General features: G+C 49.1%; 1 protein-coding gene across 1 annotated transcript in view; it reads right to left on the bottom strand.

Annotated features, from left to right (window-relative positions):
• Positions 1-14,566, bottom strand: part of LOC144601779 (ubiquitin-like modifier-activating enzyme 1) — a 234,740-nt gene that overhangs the window by 202,630 nt on the left and 17,544 nt on the right. The window contains exons 7-12 of the mRNA XM_078414193.1: positions 13,909-14,041; positions 11,972-12,069; positions 10,608-10,754; positions 8,517-8,693; positions 7,832-7,942; positions 1,110-1,190 (exon numbers count right to left, since the gene is read on the bottom strand). Coding sequence (XP_078270319.1) covers positions 1,110-1,190; positions 7,832-7,942; positions 8,517-8,693; positions 10,608-10,754; positions 11,972-12,069; positions 13,909-14,041 — 747 coding nt within the window. The remainder of the gene's footprint in view (positions 1-1,109; positions 1,191-7,831; positions 7,943-8,516; positions 8,694-10,607; positions 10,755-11,971; positions 12,070-13,908; positions 14,042-14,566) is intronic.

Below are 14,566 nucleotides of genomic sequence, written 5' to 3'. Positions count from 1 at the left end.
GGTGTGGGGGGATGGGGAGGGGTGTGGGGAGATGGGAGGGGTGTGGGGGGATAGGAGGGGTGTGGGGGGATGGGGAGGGGTGTGGGGGGATGGGGAGGGGTGTGGGGGGATGGGGAGGGGATGCAGGGTGAGGGTAGGGGTGAAGGGCGGGGGAAGGGTGGGGTTGGGTAAGTCTGCAGTGCCCAGAGTGCACTGGAGAGGTGGAATAATACAATGAAACCTAAATCAGATACAATAACAATGTTTCAGAGGCATTTAGGCTGGCATTTAAAGAGGCAAGGCAGGAGAGAGGCAGCTCTAGTGCGGGCAAGTAGATGAACAAAAAGGTCAGCAGGGACATGGTGGGCTGAAGGGCCTGTTTCTGCGCTGTATGACTCCTATGACTAGCTCGGGTGGGGAGGGGTGAAGCTGCGGCTTTGTTTACCAATTGGGTCAGGAAACGGAGGGCGATGTCAAGAGTGGGTTGTGATTAGGAAGGGTGTTTAATTGCCCTCTGGAATGGCTGAGCTGGCCATTCAAGGGCGAGGGGAGATGGGTAATAAATGCCCGCACTCCTGGCGCCAAAGGCTTGTGATTGGAACTTCCATGGCAAGCCACTCTTTACTTCAGACTTTACAGATACATTGCGGAAACAGGCCCCTTGGCCCACCGAGACCCTGCTGACCAGCGATCACTCCGTACACTAGCACTATCCTACACACGAGGGACAATTTAGAATTTTACCAAAGCCAATTAACCTACAAACCTGCACGTCTTCGGAATGTGGGAGGAAACCGGAGCACCGGGAGAAAACCCACGCAGTCACAGGGAGAGCGTACAGGCTGCACGCAGGCAGCACCCGTAGACAGGATGGAACCCGGGTCTCTGGCGCTGTGAGGCAGCAACTCTACCGCTGCGCCACCGCGCTGCTCCTCCCGCCCATCTCACTTGTGAAATGCGTGCGACTGAAATCTTTTTTTGCTGGGCGTCAAAGAATAATGCAATGGTTCAATGATTCTTTATCGCCACACATACACAGCACAGCGAAATTCTTTTGCACGACCCACACGCGCAGTCACCGTATTTTAAAACAGTCAATCTGACAGACTCAGACTGTGGTCTCCACTCACCAGGAAATACTTCTGTGCCTTCAGCTTCTCCTGAAAGTCCGCTCCAAAGATCGCAATCTGCCCATCATATCGACAACCTCTCTGCACAGAAAAACAGGCCGGTTTAGTTCAGTTTAGTTAAGAGATACAGCTTTGAAACAAGCTTTCATTCAGCCCACTGGGTCCACGCCGACCATCGATCACCCGGTCACACTAGTTCTATGTTGTCCCACTTTCGCGTCTATACCCAGCACACAAGGGACAAATTTTGGAGGCCTATATTCCATTTTATATTCCAATCTAAACTGTTATTGTCCGCTCATTCAGCACACTAGAACATTCCAGCAAGGGGTTCTTCCACTAATCTGCCCCTTTATCACAGTCCCCTTGCACTGATATCCCTCCTATCCCTCCCTCTGGGTTCACATTTCACTCCTCTTAACGTACAGCCTTTTGTCTCCCTTTGATCTCTTGCCTTTGCCCAACCATCTGACAATCAACCCCCCCACATAACCCGTATCCACCTATCACTTGCCAGGCTTGTCCTGTCCCCACTTTACTTCCAGCTTTCTTCCCCATTTCCCATCCCCTTCCACCTATATGGTCAAAAAGGCCTGTGGTACATTGGCCTTCATCAGTCAGAGTATGTAGTATAAAAGTTGGGGAGTCATCTTGCAGTTGTACAAGACGTTGGTGAGGCCACATGTAGAATATTGTGTCAGTTCTGGGCACCGTGTTGAAGGAAAGATGTTCTCAAGCTGCAAAGGGCACAGAGAAGATTTACTAGGATGTTGCCAGGACTAAAGGACTGTGCTCAAGGCAGAGGTTGAGTAGGAGGGGACTCTATTCCTTCGAGCGAAGGGGGATGAGGGGCGATCTTATAGAGGTGAATAAGATCATGATAGGAATAGATCGGGTAGATGCACAGAGGCTCTTGCGCAGAGTAGGTGAACTGAGGACCAGAGGACATAGGTTCAAGGTGAAGGGGAAAAGATTTAAGAGGAATCTGAGGAGTAACTTTTTCACACAAAGGGTGGTGGATACATGGAACGAACTGCCAGAGGAAGTAATTGAGGCTGGGACTATCCCAACATTTAAGATGCAGTTAGACAGGTACATGGATAGGACAGGTTTGGAGGGATATGAATGAATGAATAAGTTTATTGGCCAGGTATGCATATACAAGGAATGTGCCTTGGTGCTCCGCTCACAAATGACAACACAAACAACAACACCATTACAGTCTAAACATGTGGGTGAAAATAAATCAGAGCAAAAAAGAAACTACAGACTTTGGTTATTGAGTAGAACTATCACTGTGGAAAAAATCTGTTTTTATGTCTGGCTATGGCTGCTTTGACAGTCTGGACCAAATACTGGCAGGTGGGACTAGTGCAGTTGGGACATGTTGGTCGGTGGGGGCAAGTTGGGCCTGTTTCCACACTTTATCACTATGACTTTATATGCCTCCCTCTAGCTTTACATTTCCCTCCTCTTCTGCAATCTGACACCCTTTTATCTCCTTTTCATCTCTAGTCTTTGCCACTTACCCTACCCATCTGCCAATTAAACCCCTCTCCCTCACCCATATCCACCTATCATTTAAGATTGACATAAAGCTGGAGTAACTCAGCGGGACAGGCTGCATCTCTGGAGAGAATGAATGGGTGACGTTTTGGGTCGAGACCCTTCTTCCGATAACCACCTCCTCCTAACTATCCTTCGACCATGATCCCACAGATGAGCACCAGGCCATAATCTCAGACCATTTCTATCACACATTCCACCTATCACTTGCCAGGCTTTGCCCCACCAGCACCTCTCTTCCAGCTTTCAGCAATCAGTCTGAACAAGGGTCCCCACCCAAAATGTCACCGACCCATGTTGCTGCCTGACCCACTGAGTTACTCCAGCACTCTGTGTCTTTTTCCAGAAAGGGGTAACAGACTTCACACTCCAATGCACCATCCAATCAGCAATGTTTTAACGTTTTTTGGGACTTCCATCAATATTGACCCTCGTGTTTTATGGTGACTGTTAATTGTGTCAAATGCGAGCAACAATTACAATGTTTTTTTCCTACTCTAACTTACTTAGGCTGTGACTCTATTCCTTTGAGCACAGGAGGATGAGGGGTGATCTTATAGAGGTGGTGTATAAAATCATGAGAGGAATAGATCGGATACACGCACAGAGTCTTTTGCCCAGAGTATTGGAATCGAGAACCAGAGTTTAAGGTGAAGGGGGAAAGATTTTATAGGAATCTGAGGTGTAACATTTTCACACAAAGGGTGGTGGGTGTACGGAACGAGCTGCCGGAGAAGGTAGTTGAGGCAGGGACTATCGTAACAGTTAAGCAGCAATTAGACAGGTACATGGATAAGACAGGGTTAGAGGGGAAAATGGGCCAAACGCAGATATGTGAGACTAGTGTAGAGGGGACATATTGGACGATGTGTGCAAGTTGGGTTGAGGTGCCTATTTCTACCCTGTGCGGCTCTGTGACTTGGAAGCAGCCAATCTTTCACTGTTATCAGCACATACTCCAAACGCTTATCAGATACACAAATGTATCTCATCCACTGATACCTGTGACAGACATAGCAGGCCAGTTTAACCTAGCAACTTGCGTTAACACACTCTGGTCCAAGATAACAACCGTGCAATCAATTAACAACTTTGTTTAACAGCTCGTTCTGAGAATCTGTCATCAAGTAACGCAATCCTGAGTCAAGATACAGTTAAAAATAATCAGTCACAATATACATTAACCATTTGTATTCAGGCGATAGGTCAAAATCTGCAGATGGCACAAAGCCTTGTAGAAACAAAGAACGGCAAAGATCACGCTGTCTGAAGAAGGGCCTCAGCCAGAAACATCACCTATTTATTTTCTCCAAAGATGCTGCCTGACCCGCTGAATTACTCCAGCACTCTGTGTTTATCTTTGGTATTAACCTGCATCTGCAGTTCTTAGAAACAAAGTGCTGGAGTAACTCAGCAGGTCAGGCAGCATCTGTGGAGGAAAAGCATGGGTGACCTTCGAAGGGCCCCTACCCAAAATGTCACCCATGCTTTTTCTCCAGAGATGCTGCCTGACCCCTCAGTAACGCCAGCACTTTGTGTCTATCTTTGGCACAATGGATGGATGAGCTCTACTTCCACAACTTCTCTTGACCCTCTCTCCAGTCCATCGACCACCCTTCAAGATCAAAACAGGACCAGCAGGGGGCAGATACTCTAAAGGAAGAGGAGAATTCTGTTACATGGATAGACCAGGGAAACTGGGTGGCAGGGTGGCGCAGCGGTAGAGTTGCTGTCTTGCAGCGCCAGAGACCCGGGTTCGATCCCGACTACGGGTGCTGTCTGTACGGAGTTTGTGCGTTCTCCCCGTGACCGTGTGAGTTTTCTCTGGGTGCTTCGACTTCCTCTCGCACTCCAACGACGTGCATGTGTGTAGGTTAATTGGCTTGGGTTTGTATGCTTGGCGTAAGTGTAAATTGTTCCTAGTGTGTGTATTAATGTGCGGGGATCACTGGTCGATGCGGACTAGGTGGGCCGAAGGGCCTTGTTTCCGCGCTGTATCTCTAAACTAAACTACACTAAACTAAACGGATGGAGCTTCTTCTTGGAGTAGAGGCCGAGAGGAGATATGGGAAAGGAGCACAAAATAATAAGGAACTTAGCATAGCAAAAGGAGGGCACACAGCCCCTCATGTGTGATCTGCCCTTCTATGTTACTTTCCTGCAAGCACGCCATGTGCCTTAAAAAAAATCTAAGGCCCTGGAGAATGTGGACAGGCGACGTTTCAGTTTGCTTACAAACATCGCCTTTCCATGTTCCCCAGAGATGCTGAGTTGTTATTTTGCCAAAAGATGCCCAAAGTTTAAAAGATAAAATGTACTAATTAAATTAGATGGAAGATAGACACAAACAGCTGGAGTAGCTCAGCGGGACAGGCAGCATCTCTGGAGAGAAGGAATGGGTGATGTTTCAGGTCGAGCCCCTTCTTCAGATTGAAGACGGGCAACATTTTGGTTCTTCACGACTCGCTGAGTTACTTCAGCATTTTGTCATCTGCAGTTCTTTCCTACAAATTAAATTAGGTGGTCAGGGCCTAAATCAGCTTAAATGTGTAGGAAGGAACTGCAGATGCTGGTTTACACCGAAGATAGACACAAAAAGCTGGAGTAACTCAGCGGGTCAGGCAGCATCTCTGGAAAAAAGGAATAGATGACTTTTCGGGTCAAAACCTGAATGGTCACCTATTACTTTTCTGCAGAGATGCTGCCTGACCCGCTGAGTTACTCCAGCTTCTTGTGCTTATCCTTAATCAGCTTAATCGACTCATAGGACGGTGGGAAAAAGAGACACAAAATGCTGAAGTAACTCAGTGAGTCACTCAGTGTCTCTGGAGAACACAGACGCGTGATAACCCAAAATGTTGCCTGCCCATGTTCTGCAGAGATGTTGCCTGACTTGCTAAGCTACTCCAGCACTTTGTGTCTATCTTCAGTGTAAACCAGTATCTGCAGTTCCTTCCCACACATTCCAGCGCTTTTTGTGTCTTTTTTTAGTAAACCAACATTTGCAGCTCCTTCTGCCTCAATTTAAAGCCCTAATGCTGTGTACTGAATGCACTCGACAAATCAACCTCTGTAGGCATGTTGGATGCAGAAGGGAATATCTTCTCAACTCTGTTCCGAATGGTTGAACCCTTACCTTGAGCCTGATTTTAAACACCCCAGACATCCACTCCACAGGATAGAAGGAATGGGTGACGTTTCGAGTCAGGACCCTTCTTCAGACTGAGAGTCAGGGGAGAGGGAGACACAGAAATAAAGGATAAGTGGGAACATGAGATACCAAAGGGGATGAAGATCAAGGAAAATGGAAAATACGTTTCCACTTCGTCCCCTTTGATGTCACGTTTCACACCCTTCCATATGGATATCTCTGTGTCCCCCTCTCCGCTGAATCTCAGTCTGAAGAAGGGTCTCGACCCAAAATGGCATCCATTCCTTCTATCCATAGATGCTGCCAGGCCCGCAGAGTTACTCCAGAATTTTGTGTCTATCTTCAGTGTAAAGCAGAATCTGCAGTTCGTTCCTACACGTCCACTCCACATCTACCCACAGGTCATTGAGTCATAGACTCATAAAGTGATACAGTGTGGAAACAGGCCCTTCGACCCAACTTGCCCACACCAGCCAACATGTCTCAGCTACATTAGTCCCACCTGCCTGCGCTTGGTCCATATCCCTCCAGACCTGTCCTATCCATGTACCTGTCTTACTATTTCTTAGACGTTGGGATAGTCCCCGCGTCAACTACCTCCTCTGGCAGCTTGTTCCGTACACCCACCACCCTCTGTGTGAAAAAGTTACCCCCCAGATTCCTATTAAATCTTTTCCCCTTCACCTTGAACCTATGTCCTCTGGTCCTCGAATCCCCTACTCTGTGCATCTACCCGATCTATTCCTCTCATTAAGGTATTTATTCACAAAATGCTGGAGTAACTCAGCAGGTCAGGCAGCATCTCCTGAGATGCTGCCTGACCCGTCGAGTTACTCCAGCATTTTGTGAATAAATACCTTCGATTTGTACCAGCATCTGCAGTTATTTTCTTACTTTATTCCTCTCATGAGGTGTCTTGAGCATTTCTATGAGATTATCCCTCAATTCTGAGTGCATCTGCCCAATCTGCTCCGAGACCACGACACTGCACGCCCTCGTTGGCAAGAACGTCTTTGCTTCCACTGGTGAAGTTTGAAAACGCCTACCTCCAGATTCAGGATCAGTTTCCACTCAGCTGTTATCAGGCAACTGAACGGTCCCGTCATCAGCTACAGTGCGGTCCTGACCTCCCACCCACCTTACCGTAAACCTTTGAACTTCCTGTAATCGGACTTCAATGTTATATCTTTGCACCAAACTTTGCACCCTTTATCTGTGCACTGTGCAAGGATTGGCAGTATTCTAAAAATGGTCTTTTTTTCTGACTGGACAGCACGCAAACAAAAGCTTTTCACTGTACCTCGGTGAACATGATAATAATAATAAAGAAACAAACAGAGAAACAAGACCAGCAGACAGAGAATCAAGATCTAAAAGGCATTACAGAATGATTAGCAAATGGATAGGATTGCTCAGGGCGAAGGAGGCAGATCTAAGTGTGGCTTCCCAAAAGGAATTGGATGGGATTCGCAGCAGAGGGAGTGGGATTAGCTGCACTGCAAGACGAACAGGTTTGGAGGTCAATTAGCGTTGGCAAAAAAATGTAAATTGTCCCCAGTGTGCAGGATAGCATTAGTGTATGGGGTGATTGCTGGTCGGCATGGACTCCACGCCTGTTTCCACGCTGTATCTCTAAACTTAAATGCTGCACATGGAAGGAGTCAACATGGACTCATGGGCCTGAACAACCGCCTCGTACACTGTTACAGCTCCAGAGTTCCATAAAATCAGAGACAGCCCCGGTTTCATGTTTAGCTGAATAGACAGCTCGTTTGAGCCCAGATTAGGTCATGGCTTCGAATTCCAGTCCCGAGAGTCATGCGCACGATCTAGACTTTTTACATGGGATGTTAAACTTTCTATGGGGGTGTTTGGATTGGTTTAGTTTCGTTTGGAGATACAGCGTGGAAGCGGGCCCTTTGGCGCACCAAGTCCTCGGCGACCAGTGGCGGTAGGAAGGTGGGCCGAAGGGTCTGTTTCTGTGCTATCGGACTGTCGGACTCACCGGTTGGAAGGCTTCATCGCTGACATTGACGTCTTCACTTTCTTCTGGCAAACACTCGAGGGAATCAAAATACATCCACTGATTGAGAGGCTGGAACTTCCCCGTGCAAGCCTGGAACAACAGGTGAGAGAGAGGTGCAAGGTGACGACTGCAATAATTAAACAACATTTGCTTTATTCCATTTGCAGAGAGCCGAGAATGCAAGTTGGCCGACGGGGTTTACTCTGCTGAATCGTACAACATAGAACAGTACAGAGTTACAGTGGAAATAGGCCCTTCGGCCCACCAAGTCCGCGCTGACTAACAATTCCCACACCCCAGCACTATCCTACACACCAGGGACGATTTACAATTGTACATTTTTTACCGAAGCCAATTATGTTTTTAGTGTGTGGGAGAGAAACCGGAGCTCCCAGGGAAAACCCACTGGGGACAGAGGGCGAAGGTGGAAACTCCAGGCTGTAGTCAGGATCGAACCCGTGTCCCTGGCACTGTGAGGCAGCATCTCTACCGTTGCACCACAGTGCCGCCTCATTGTGGACGTAGCCCAGTCCATCACGCAAACTAACAACCATCCCCTCCAAAACCAACTCCATTCACACATCGCGCTGCACGTGACAATAATAAACCCATACCTTCATCACTTCCTGTGCAGCCACCCCACCAATGAATAATAAACCCATACCTTCATCACTTCCTGTGCAGCCACCCCACCAATGAATGCATTCATGGGGCTGAGGTCCCCAGCGGCAACAAAGGCCAGTTTTCGCACCAAGTCTTCAATCAGAGGGTCTTCTCCAAGCATGGAAGGCTCCTCCTCACACAGTCTCCTTGCGAAGTTCACCAGGGTCTCAGCATCGGTCTACAAGGAAGGTATAACAGACGGCGGAGCAGTTTGATATACTTCGCTTTGATTTTAGTGTAGTTTACTTTAGAGATACATTACGGAGACAGGCCTTCCGGCCCGGCGAGTCGGCACCGACCAGCAATCACCAAAATACTAGTTCTATCCTACACGCTAGGGACATCTTACAGAAGCCAGCTAACCTACAAACCTGCACGTCTTTGGAGCGTGGGAGGAAACCAGAGCACCCGGAGAAAACCCACGTGGTCACAGGGAGAATGTATAAACTCCGTACAGACAGCACCCGTAGTCAGGACCGAACCCGGCTCTCGGGCGTGCACTGTCTGGTAGCCTGATTTCTGGTTGCCAACTTTTGACCTTTATGCATCTGTGAATGAAGGTCGTACACCTGCATTGTCCTCGCCTTGCAGCGTGTCAAAGTGCTCGTCACCCGACAGCACAAGAAGGGGCCGCGACGACCAATTGAGGTTCATGCCAGTTCATGGAGCAGTAACATTGCCCCAGTAACTTCCCCTGCGATCCATCCTCCCCATCGTTCCAGTCACCAGCCCCAGGTACGGCCGCTCACCTCCACACCAAGCACAATTTAAGGGGGCAACTGGCCAACCTACATGCACACCTGGCCATGTCCTCCAAATATGCTTCCTGACCCGCTGGGTTCAGGGACAGTTTCTACCCAGCTGTTATCAGGCAAATTATCCATTTTATCACCATGCATTAGAGAGTGGTCCTGACCTACCATCTACCTCATTGGAGTTCCTTTAATTGGACTTTACCTTGCACTAAATGTTATTCCCTTTACACTGAGGACTGTTTGATTGTGATCATGCGTTGTCTTTCCGCTGATTGGATAGCACGCAACAAAAACTTTTCACTGTACGTCGGTACACGTGACAATAGACTAAACTAGAGTTACTCCAGCACTTGCAGTTCTTTGTGACTGTTTGCTATCTGTGCTGAACCTATCCCATTGATCGCTATCGCTGCTGGACTCAATTTCTGATCCAACTGAGCAGAGGGTCAGCATGCACTTCACATCTGGCCCCTCAGTCTTAGGCCAGTCATAGCTGGGACACCCATGTTTAAAACAGCGTTACCGAATTTCCCCACAAAGGAAAATCAGCCCACGTGGCTTGTTTATTTCTGCTTTATTTGAGTTAATATTAATGTTTTTACTGATTGTTTAGTTTAGTTTAGTTTAGAGATGCAGCGCGGAAACAGGCCCTTCGGCCCACCGAGTCTGCACCGACCAGCGATCCACGCACATTAACACTATCCTACACACACTAGGGACAATTGTATATTCTGCTTTTAGTTTAGTTTAAGAAGATACACACAAAATTGTGGAGTAACTCAGTGGGGCAGGCAGCATCTCTGGAGGGAAGGAATGGGTGACGTTTCTGGTTGAGACCCTTCTTCAGACTGAAAGTCAGGGGAGGGGGAGTTTAGTTTAGAGATACAGCATGGAGACAGACCATCAGGCCCACTGAGTCCACACTGACCAACGATCCCCATACACTATTTCTATCCTCCACATTAGGGACAATTTACAGAAGCCAATTAACTTACAAACCTGCACGCCTTTGGAACGTGGGAGGAAACCGGAGCGCCCGGAGAAAACCCACGAGGTCACAGGGAGAACGTGAAAACTCCATACAGACAGCACCCGTAGTCAGGATCGTGGGTCTCTATCGCTGTTTGGCAGCAACTCGACCGCTACGCCACAGATAAAAGATCTTTTATGCAAATGAAAGTGCAGAATTGCACTGTAATTATTTGTTTATCTGTCAGCTTTCTCCGACGGCACACTTGCGAGTTGGGTACATGGATGATGGATGGTCGGCGTGGACTCAGTGGGCCATTCAGTCAATGCTATCGGTCGACTCTGCCCACAGGTGTGGCAACACTCACCTTCCCCCAGGGTTTGGGGAGGCGGCTGAAGTCTCGGACAAACCGGTGCAGAGCCTGGAATGCAATGTGCAGGGTCCCCTGTCTGTCCGTCTTGCCGAAGTCACTGATCTTATAGCTCGGAGCCAGCAACGCCTCCCTCAGGCTTTTCTGCAACGCAGGAGGTGACAGTCAGCAAAACATTGGCTGGACCCAGCAGCCGCCATTTAAGTTTAGAGATACAGCGATGAAAACGCCCCTTCGGCCAACCGAGTCCGCGGTCGTCCTGTACACTAGCACTATCCCACACACTGGGGCCAATTTACAATTTTGTACCCAAAGCCAGTTAACCTGCAAATCTGTACGTCTTTGGAATGTGGGGGGAAACCGGAGCACCCGGAGAAAACCCAGGCGGTCAGGGGGATGAACGCATAAACTCCGTACAGACGGCACCCGCAGTCAGGATGGAACCTGGGTCGCCCGTGAGCCACACTAAAGGAAGGACGTGACTGAACTGGAGAGCGGTGTCGAGGAGACACACCACCGCGGTCTGGAGCAGAGTGCTCCTCTGCCTGGCGCGCTCCCACAATGATGGGAAATGCCTGCAGTGCAAAGCTGCTCTCACTGGCTACAAACTGCCTTTTGGACGGCACAGTGGCACAGCTGGTAGAGCGAGCCGCTGCCTCACAACGCCAAGCTCGATCCCGACCTCGGATGCTGTCTGCGTGGAGTTTGCACGCTCTCCCTGCGACTGCGTGGGTCTTCTCCAGGTGCTCCAACACAATCAGAGACGTGCACCCCTCCCCCCACCCCCACCCCGGTCATTCCTTCTGGTTCCCGCTCCCTTCAGGCGGAAGATACAGAAGCTTGAAAGCGCGCACCACCAGACTCAGGAACAGCTTCTTCCCCTCTGCTATCAGGCTCCTGAATTGTCCTTCCGTAAGCGAGGGTACTGTGTGATTCACCCCAACTTCATTGCAGACATTGGACTTGCATCTGGAACTGGTGCGCTCCAATGCTGAGAACTAATTTATATTCTGCACTCTGTACCTTCCCCTTCGCTCCAACTATTGTAACTGAGTTGGGCTTGACTGTATTTATGCAGAGTATTATCATATCATATCATATCATATATATACAGCCGGAAACAGGCCTTTTCGGCCCTCCAAGTCCGTGCCGCCCAGCGATCCCCGTACATTAACACTATCCTACACCCCACTAGGGACAATTTTTACATTTACCCAGCCAATTAACCTACATACCTGTACGTCTTTGGAGACGTACAACCTGATTAGGTTGGATAGCAGGCAAATCAATGCATTTCGCTGTACCTCAGAACACATGGCAATAATAAAGCTAAACCTAAACGTAGCTCGGGCCATACTTACGAAGGTTTTATATTGCGGCATCTTCACTTCCATTACAATGCCCCCATTCTCGTAATCACCAAAGCCACTCGTATCACAGATGGAGAAAGAATAATGATCTGAAACACAAGCCACAACCTCTGTGAATAAACAAACTTCACAGGTGACACTAGAACAAAACAGGATAGAAGTATTTTGAAAAACGCAAGAGTGAACGAGATGTTGATGAAGCCACATCCTCCCCTGTCAAGGGGGAGGCCAAATGCAAATTGGAGGAACAGTCCCTCATATCGTCCTTGGACAGCCTCCAACCCAGTGGCCCAAGCATCGCGGTTCGACGGGGCCCGCGGCCAGAGTCCCCTGGGTCTGAGGAGGCCGCGGCCGGTGCCTGGGTCGGTCGGTGCCATGGAGGCTTCCAGAGAGGACTGGCAGCATTCGTGGAGAGGCCGGTGCAGCAGACGAGGACGGACACGTGGAAGTGAGGACGCCCCTACCGAGGGAAGGAACAAAGGAGGACCCAGCTTGCGGGGACTGCGTGAGGGGGGAAGAGCAATATACGGACACGGCGTGGGGGGACTGCGTGAGTAAGGAGGAAGAGCAATGGGGACCCCGCTTGGGGGGGACCGCCCTGAGGGGGGGAGAGCAACGGGGACCCGGCGTGGGGGGGGGGGGACCGCCTTGAGGGAGGGGGGAAAAGAACAAAGGGGGAACTGGTGCGGGTTGGGGGGTGTAATGTGCAACTATTTGCAAAGAATTTCACTGTGACTTGTCACGGGTGACAATAAAGTATTCAATTCAATATGAATATTGATTTCCCTCACTTTATAAGTAACCCTTGCATTCCCACACTCTCTGCCCCTCCCCCACCCGAGTCATCCTGCCGAGTTTCACTGTCTGTATGCTCGTTATCACCTTCTCCACAGCCAACAACGGACCATTGTGGGCTCCACCTTTCCTTGATCATCGTCCTGGCTTTGCATATCTTTCATTCATTATTTCTATGTACCGTTTTTGATCTTCCGTTTTCCCCAACAGTCTACCCAAAACGTCACCCATTCCTTTTCTCCAGAGATGCTGCCTGACCCGCTGAGTTACTCCAGCTTTTTTGTGTGTATCTTTGGAGTATTGTGTTCAGTTTTGGTCACCCTGATATAGGAAAAATGTCATTAACTGGAAAGAGCGCAGAGAAGATTTATGAGGATATTGTCAGTACTTGAGGGCCTTCGGAAAAGAGAGAGATTGGACAGGCTAGGGTTTGGTTCTTTGGAGACCATGAGGCTGAGGTGTGTACATAGAGATGTATAAGATCATGAGGTTATAGATAAAGCACATGCACAGGGTAGGGGCATGAAGTACCAGAGGATATAGGTTTAAAGTGAGAGGGGAAAGGTTTAATTGCAAACGGAGGGGCAATTCTTTTCACACGGAGGGTGGTGGGTATATAAAATAAGCTGCCTGAGGATGTAGTTGAGGCAGAAACTATGACGACATTTAGACAGGTACATATATAGTAACGTTTTAGAGGGATGTGGGCCAAATGTGGGCAAAGAGGATCAGGGTAGATGCAGCACTTTGGGTCAGCATGAGCAAGCTGGACTGAAGGGCCGGTTTTCATACCGTATAACTCTATGTTCTCCAGAGATGGCGCCCAACCCACGTGACTATTTGCGTGCTAGCCACAATCACTCCACACTCTTACATATTTCTATACACTGTAAACGGCTCGATTGTAATCGTGTATTGCCTTTCCGCTGACAAAAACGTTTCACTCGACCTCGATACACGTGACGATAAACTAAATTGGCCGGAACGGAGGTGCTGCCTAACCCGCGGAGTTACTAAAACCAGCACTTGTGTTTTTCTACGTTCTGAGGCTGAGTCACAAATACCACGGTGGGGTGCCACTGCCATCTGCTGGCACTCGGAGGATCTGCACCCTCTGCCGAGCAGCTGCTCACCAATGCCCACGATTTCTATGGGTCTGCAGTTGTTCAGCTCCGTCATGCCCTGAACCTCCGAGAAGGTCACAAAATCCCCCATCTGAAATCCATGATGCTTCTCGTCTGAACAAGTCACCTGTCCTGGGTTCCCCTAAGCACACAGAAAGAGAAGTTTAGCAGGAATTTAATTGAAACACCTTCAAGTTGCATTTGTGATGCTTTTTCATAAACCCGAGTCTTCCTCCATCCCCTCATCTATTATGCCCATCTTCGGTTTAAACAAGCATCTGCAGTTCCTTCTTACACCTCTCATCTTCCACCCCTCCCTGCTCCTGCTCCCACCATTTTTCTTCCTCCCCCCCCCCCCCCCCCCACCTTTTCCCTTCTGTTCACCATCATAGAGCACAGAACAGTACAACACAGGAACAGGCCCTTCGGCCCACAATGTCATGGGCCATGGAGTCCACACCGACCACGTTCGCTAGTCCTGTCCTGCACACTTGGTGAAATTTACCGAGGCCAATCAACCTACAAACATGCACGTATTTGAAATGTGGGAGGAATCCAGAGAAAACCCACGCAGTCACAGGGAGAATGTACAAACCCCGTACAGACAGCTCCTGAGGTCAGGATCAAACCCGGGTCTCTGGCAAACCCAGTGCCAGACACCTGATGT

The sequence above is a fragment of the Rhinoraja longicauda genome, chromosome 17 (assembly GCF_053455715.1).
Source record: "Rhinoraja longicauda isolate Sanriku21f chromosome 17, sRhiLon1.1, whole genome shotgun sequence".
Classification (NCBI taxonomy): Eukaryota; Metazoa; Chordata; class Chondrichthyes; order Rajiformes; family Arhynchobatidae; genus Rhinoraja; species Rhinoraja longicauda.
Note: the sequence above shows the minus strand (reverse complement) of the source record. Positions and strands in the feature narration are given on the sequence as shown.